Source organism: Ailuropoda melanoleuca, unplaced genomic scaffold (assembly GCF_002007445.2).
Source record: "Ailuropoda melanoleuca isolate Jingjing unplaced genomic scaffold, ASM200744v2 unplaced-scaffold7665, whole genome shotgun sequence".
NCBI classification, from domain to species: domain Eukaryota; kingdom Metazoa; phylum Chordata; class Mammalia; order Carnivora; family Ursidae; genus Ailuropoda; species Ailuropoda melanoleuca.
Window position 1 is genome coordinate 1 of NW_023252336.1, and position 7578 is coordinate 7578.

Below are 7578 nucleotides of genomic sequence, written 5' to 3' on the forward strand. Positions count from 1 at the left end.
TTTTAAAGGTTGTAAATGTAATTACTAATGACTGGATAGAAACTACTTTGCTCTCTCTTATTGTAAAGAAAGCTTTCTGGCTCACATGGGTTGTGCAGCTGAGCAGTATCGGTAGACCTCATTGTTAGCTTTTATATTTGTAATCTTCATGCACACAATGATTTTCAGTAATATTTATAATATAATATAATATTAATATATATAATATAATAATATAATATTAAATAATAATAAAGTGTTCATTTTTCTTGTTTCTTAATAAGGAAGCAAATTCAGACATAATTGACATATAACATTGTATTAGTTTAAGGTGCACGACAGAATGATTCGATGTATGTATATATCTTGAAATGATTGCCACGGTATCTTTCATTAACATCCATCATCTCACACCCTTACAAGTCTTTTTTTTCTTGTGATGAGAACTTAAAAATCAATCCGTTTAGTGCTTTATTTCTACTTTTTGAAAAGTCCAAATTTGTTAATATGGTTAGTTATGAGTGAATTTTCTATGGTGGAAAGGGGTGAAAAACATAGAACTGTACTAATTTAACTTCCTTTTTTTTTTGTTTTTGTTTTTGCTCTTTAGATTATGGGTTCCATGAAAGTTTTATCCTTTATTGCAGATGGATTCTATATATATTATCCTATGTTGGTGGTAATTCTCTGCATTGCTACTTACTTTAGGTAAGAAATTTAACATCTGTTATTTTTCTTCTTACTCTTGTCCAATCTGGATATCCTTTCTCCTTAAAGCTCTTTTAAATATTTACTGGTTAGGTTTTGGTTGTCGTTTGCTTTATTGTGGCTTTGGGGGAACTGGGGGCTGTTTAAAGGATTCGCTTAAGTGGTGAGGTCAGGATCTCCCTCTGAAGGTATTTTTAAGAGAAGCGAAGTACAGTCATTCTTTTACAAGTATTTAAGCTGCAAAGTGATAGGATCAGTTACAGAATGTTAACTCTAAGCCCTGGCCTTCAACATTGACAGGCTGTGTAGCTTGTAAAATACCCTCATGCCCGTCTTTTATCCAGTAACATAAACGAGCCTTGGGCTTTCCCCTCAATCATTGCCGGGTTTCCAGAGGCCTCAGACCTTTGCCAGCACAAAACATCAGATGAGGAGCAATTGTAATTAGGCAGTACATATAAGGCTGGAAGGACACAGGCTGCTATATTTTATAGGATTAGAGAAAAATGATTGAATCTTGGCCAGGGTGCAGTTCAGAAGGAGGTAAAGACAGATGTGCTTGGCTTCTAGCACCCTGTCTTCCCTACTTGCACATGTCAGGTGCCCTCATCCTGTATTGGGTCTGCTCTCTTCACTGACTGCTTAAGTGCTCCGTGACACACCAAAAAGACCACTCTTAAAAAAATATTTATTTATTTTAAAAGATATATTTATTTATTTGAGAGAGAGAGAGAGTGTGCGAGCACACACGAGTAGTGGAAGGGCAGAGGGAGAGGAGAGAGAGAATCCCAAGCGACTCCATGCTGATCGTGGAGCCTGAGGCAGGGCTCGATCCCACAACCCATGAGATCACAACGTGAACTGGAAACCAAGAGTCAGACATTATTTAACTGACTAAGCCACCCAGGTGCCCCTAAAAATATATTTATTGATGTTAATCAGTTTGTTTTTCTAATGCAAATGTTTCGTCCAACCACTTTTCATTTAAATCTTCCAATACCATTATATAGTTATTGCAAATAATATGTGTGTACTCATTAAGAAGGTATTGCGTAAATACACAAGTATTGTTTGAAATAAATTCTCTATTGAATGTTTTAAAGCATTTCTTTTTACCTTCTCCTATGTAAAATAAAAGATTGTATCTCTCACAAATAAAAAAAATCTTAAAATGAAATAAAACTGTTTATATGAACTGATAGTAAGTCTGACTTTCAAGTTTTTTTCTGTAAGGTAGAAAAGACAATAGGTTTGTGAAAATGTGTTGTCATTATGAAAGTGATGTAGTAAAGGAAGAGACCATACTTTGCATGTCCAAAACTTAGTTTTAATTATATGCTTATTTATTTTAAAAGTTTGTAAAACTATTAATGAAACATTAAGAGCTTGTGATGTGTGACTTAGGTCTTCACATGTTAGTAGTTATGTTTGCAAGATTAGCATCTCTTGCTACCTTATTAGATTGTTATATGGATCAAGGAATAGATGGATCGGATAGTGCTTTATCAACTATAAAATCTTAAAGAATTATTATGTCTAAAAGGAAAATTATTAATCCATTAAAGGTTTTGTTTTAGAGTTAAATGGGATAAACTTTGAGTGCCAGATTGTCTTTTAGGAAAGGTAAGGCCAGATTCTTTAATTTTCAAATTATCTCTCAAAACAGATATTCTATTATAGAGACGTATGAAGCAATGCCTTAGTGACATTTTAATGGTAACTTGCTTCATAGGTCTGTTTTCTTTTATAATGCTGCCGTAATTAGTCAATTCCCATGTTTTGTTTTGTTTTGTTTTAAGATTAATTCATTTTTTGAGAGAGAGTTTGTGCGCATGTGCACGCTCACAGAGTGGAGAGGGGCAGAGAGAGAGGAGAGAGAGAATCTCAGGCAACCCCCCCCCAACGCTCTGAGCATGGAGCCCCATCTAGGGCTTGATCCCACCAGCCTGTCACCATGATCTGAGCTGAAATCAAGAGTCAATTGGATGCTTAACCGACTGAGCCACCCAGGCACCCTGTTAATTCCCATGTTACTAACAGCACTGCCATCCCCGGAGTTAATATTCATACTTAACTGCCTAGAGAGTATAAGGCTGTTTCCTGACACTTTAGAAAAAGCTATGACCTTCCCAGAAACAAGGATCCAGTTTGGGGCTTCTCATCCTGGGGTATCGTATTCCCACAAGGATATGAAAATAGTAAGGGAATATTTAAAGTCACTGAATTAGTGTGACCATCTACCCGAAACTCCAGTTGTGCTTAATGGTAAATGGTATATTAAAGCAAGGAAATATACTGCGATTTTTTACACATCGTCAGATTTACACAGTCAGATTTTTTACACATCGGTAATGTAAAACGGAAGATCTTCACTTTCTTGTAGCTGCTCTGCTGTTTTTCTTTCCTCCCAGCACTTGCATGCCCGAATCCCCCCCTACACACACACACATTCATTCCCCGATTTCTCCTTCTTCCTTTCTCCCCCTCTTGCTCCATGTATGTGTTCAGGCTTATGCCATTAGGAGTACATCAGTGAAGAAGTCTGAAAACCAAGGCAATAAAAAGAGCTTGGTCTGTGTTTTGTCTTGGATTTAAATCCCAGCTCTAAAACTTATTAAATGATCATTAGCAAAGTATTTAATTTAACCCCTTGAGCTTCTGTTTCCTTATCTGTAAAGAGATTATTTCTTAGGATTACAGTAAGAATAAAATAAGAGAGTATCTGTAAATTGGCTGATGTATATAGTAAGATATTAACAAATATTAATCTTGCCTTCCCACCCATTGCTGCTTTCCTTGTGTGTCATAATTTCAGTATTCTTGCTCTATACAACAGTGAAGTTTAAAGTAAATACCAAATAAGATAAAGCAATAGCCCTCAGATAAGATATAGTTAAAAATTATGAGTGTATAATTAAAGCTATTTAAATGGAATTGACTAGCTCTCAGCTTATTAAAAAAATTGAACATGAAAATCAATTTGCATAATTAAGATTTTCTAAACCAGGTTATTTTACACTTGGGAATATTGGTTGTGTGTGTATTTTCCGCATTAAAATTGTTTGAATATAAGAAAAGAATAAGTTGCATTTGTATTATAGCCATTGTTTTGTATTGTGTAATAATTTTCTGCAGGTATACTAATGGCCTAACTCAGTTTCTTTTTGTAAGAAATCTGGGTATGGTGCATACCGTGTCTGTGGAGTACTGGCTATATAAACTTCTTAGAGAAATAAGTCCTTCTTAAAGAAAGATAACTACATAACTTTCTGTGATAACTGATGATAAAACATAGGCTTCTTTGGGGTGACAATACTAAAGAACAGTTTATCTAAACATTTATAATGAGAAATAATGCTTGTCTTTTTTAAAATCTATTTTTATTAGTTTGGGAACTCGTTGTTTGAATCTACTTGGTTTCCAGCAGTTCATGGGAGATAATGATATGACATCAGACTTGGTTGATGAAGGAAAAGAATTAATCAGACGAGGTAAGATTTGTCTTTTAAAATAAATGAAAGTACTAAGACTCAAAATACAAAATTAGTGTTTGTGCAATTTGTAATTTTTAATCTATCTTAAGAAATTAATGTTTTTGGAGCACCTGGGTGACTCAGTCTGTTAGGGGTCTGCCTTCAGCTCATGTCATGATCCCAGGGTCCTGGGATCAAGCCCCACATCAGGCTCCCTGTTCAGCCAAAAGCCTGCTTCTCTCTCTCCCTCTGTTGCTTCCCCTGCTTTTGTGCGCTCTCTTTCTCTCTGTGTCAAATAAATAAATAAATAAATAAATAAATAAATAAAATATTAAAAAAAAGAAATTAATGTTTCTTAGCTAAAAATCTACGTACAGCCTTCATAGCAAAAATAATTTGAAAACAAATGATGGTTTCATCCCATCTTTAAGAACTACTGCAGCAGAAATTTAGTATGTCCTCAACTAAGTATTGCTCTTGGATGGCGTTGGAGTCATTTTCGTGTTTTTCTGGAAACAGATTTGCCAAGCTCAGTACAACTATAAAATTCATGAGTTGCAAGAATCGTCAGTTTAATGCCACACAGGAAATCATTCAAGCCAAGGCTGGTTTTGAGAATACGATGATCGTTAACAACCTGTTAGAATACATGGCACTCTACTAGAATCCAATCCCAACACTGGATGTATCAAATTTCCTGATGTCTAAGTGATGGTAGGGAAAAAAGAAAACAAAACTTGAGTGTGAGGACATTGATTCCTAGACATTCTCCCTACATGGGTCTGGAGCTTTTGTGTGATCATTAGTTAAATGTTAGCCAAAATATGTTGTGGCTCCAACAGAAGCTGTTGTAGCCTTCAAATTCTCTCCTAGGAAGGCGGGGTCTAGTTGATGTAATGGTTCTACTGCTTTTTACATTAATTAGATCTCATCCGGAGTATCAGATTCAGTCCTGGGTAAGATTTTGAGTAGAACTGATAAGTTAGAAGGTATTTAGAGAAGGAGAGGCAGAATTATGGGTCTGTAGAGTGTATCTTATGCAAAAAAACCCAAAAAAACCCAAAAAAACCCCCAAAATACTGAGTATATAGCCTGAAGAGAATAAGGGAAAGGACTTTTATGCAGAAAGAAATATCAACTTAATTTAGAAGATAAAGCAAAGAAAAATAAGTTACCTGTAAATTTGAGATCACCATGAGGAAGAACTTTTTCCTCACTAAAACTATTTAGAAAAGGCTTAAAGGTCACCTCCAACAAAAATACAGAAGGTATTCTCTGTGGACTTAAGTGACCTCTAAGGTCCTTTCCAACAATAACCTATTACTTTTGACTTTGTAGTAATTTAAAGGAAATTGGTCATAGCCTGATACCTTTACTTCAGTTACTCTACGTCTAATTAAACCATGTTATACCAAATTTGAGACCACTTTTCTGTCTCTAGAGAAGAGAAAAAGGCAAAGGCAAGAAGAAGGTGAAAATCGAAGAAGAGTAAGTAAAGTACTTATTAATTTTCTGTAACCTAAAGACTAATGTGAAATAATCATGAGAATTTTACTGATTTAGAGTTGGCTAACATCCAAAGAACAGTGGGAAAATGACATAGGACACGTTTTTTTAAAAAGATAACTCAGATGTACATGCTAGGTGTTTTGTCAGACCTGTTCTAAAAAGTCATTAGTATTAAATTACTTTGTGTCCACTGTCTAGCAGTTTCTTGCCTACGGTCGGTACTCCGTGAATACTTAATGAAAGAAGCAATAAATTCATGCAATCTTGCTATCAAAGTCATTTTGATTGCTTAAAAATTGTTACACTTTTTTGGTAATATGACTTTAATTGTATTCATCTTCAATTTTTCTTCAGTCCTCTGTTTGCTGAGGCAAACTAACCTCCTCCTACAGAAAATTAGAAAAAATCTAGTCACGGTTACCACAAATTTACAGCACCTGGGTGTATCTATACTGGAGAAATGAAGACTTCGAGGAGGAGACATGATAGTTGTCTTCATGTATGCTAGTGGTGTCATGTAAAAGGAGACTTGTTCTTTATTTCAGAGGACATAATTGGAACCAGAGAGTGGAAGTTACTGAAGATAGATTTCACCTCTCGGTGAAAATTTCTAACATCCGCAGTTTATCAAAATTGTGATGGGCTGCTCACAGTAGAAACTTCCATGTCATCTAATAAGAGAGCCAATGGCATGGCTATTTTGGAGTGAAACCCTACAGTGCAGGGGAGGTCTAATAAGGTGACCTCTAAGGTTCCTTTCAGTTCTAAGAATTGATCGAGTAGCATCCCATTTCATATGGTTTGACTACAACTATCTAGTCATGTTTGTATACAACTCTGATTTTGCTTTTGAAAGTGACTTTTCAGTCTTTGATATTTGTAGTTTATTTATGTAGGAAAAAATTTTGTGAACATTTCATGAATTATTAGGAATTCGCATAACTTTTATGTGGTCAAGGTAAGCCTCTTGTAGCTATCGTGTTGTTTTGACATTTTAGAAGAATTGAAAAGGTTAATTATAGCTAGCAAAAATGCCTATAAATGTTCATTTGGAAAAAAATTCGGAGACTTAAAATCATGTAGAAACAAGAAAAAATATTTTTGAAAATTTTCATGGTACTATGCTAATCATACTGATTATCGGGCGAATTTCTGATGAAAATAACTAAATTCTCTTACTCTATACATACAGTCTGTTGACACTGAGGAATTACTTCTCTGCCTGTGAGTTCCTTTGTTATATGTTTATTTGTGTTTCTGTCCTAGGAATGGAAAGAACGTTACGGACACAACAGAGAAGATTCCACTAGAAACAGAAATATTCATATTGACCCGAAAGAGTCAAACCTCTCAGATCTTAGTACCACCCGATGTAAGTCGTTTGTTTTCTAGTTCCCTTTGAAGTTGTTCTCTTAACGCTTGCTTGCATGGAGACTGAGAATTAAGACATTCATTCAAAAAGGCTTTTAGAGAACTATAGAGGTGGTTTTGCAGCGTCTTTCCTTTTTCATTGCTCAGTGTATAGAAGGAAAGGGAAACTCGAGTATGCATTCTGGTAGGAGATGGAGAATTGGGACAGTGCTTGAACAGTTGTAATTGTACTACCCTAAATAATATCAGTACTTATCCCAGGTGTGTTTACCTACTATTTACCTAGATGGTGTCCTTTACTTTTCTGTTAGTAGATGTAGGCAATTCTGTCATTTTTATAGCTGTTTCATGACTGACCCACACGTCAGATACTTGCCCAGGTATACAGGGATCTAGAAAAGATAAATTTCCTGTCCTTGGGATGCCAGTTAATTTTGTGAGGGACTGATACCAAGTAGAAGACATTGGCCAGGGGCGCCTGGGTGGCACAGCGGTTAAGCGTCTGCCTTCGGCTCAGGGCATGATCCCGGCGTTATGG

General features: G+C 35.6%; 1 protein-coding gene across 1 annotated transcript; it reads left to right on the forward strand.

Moving 5' to 3' along the window:
- Positions 1 to 570: 570 nt before the first annotated feature.
- Positions 571 to 7538, forward strand: LOC117800748 (G-protein coupled receptor-associated protein LMBRD2-like). Its single transcript, XM_034653309.1, has 4 exons — positions 571 to 687; positions 4075 to 4178; positions 5602 to 5648; positions 6936 to 7538. Exons 1-4 carry the CDS (start codon positions 593 to 595, stop codon positions 7059 to 7061), a joined length of 372 nt encoding a protein of 123 aa, XP_034509200.1. The 5' UTR covers positions 571 to 592; the 3' UTR covers positions 7062 to 7538.
- The last annotated feature ends 40 nt before the right edge of the window (positions 7539 to 7578 follow it).

Excerpts from the sequence above, each read along its gene's own strand:
- LOC117800748 (XM_034653309.1), top strand. The coding sequence starts at position 593 with ATGGGTTCCATGAAAGTTTTATCCTTTATTGCAGATGGATTCTATATA. Across the intron at positions 688-4,074 it reads TGCATTGCTACTTACTTTAG|TTTGGGAACTCGTTGTTTGA; the intron begins GTAAGAAATTTA and ends TATTTTTATTAG. Across the intron at positions 5,649-6,935 it reads AAGGTGAAAATCGAAGAAGA|GAATGGAAAGAACGTTACGG; the intron begins GTAAGTAAAGTA and ends TTTCTGTCCTAG.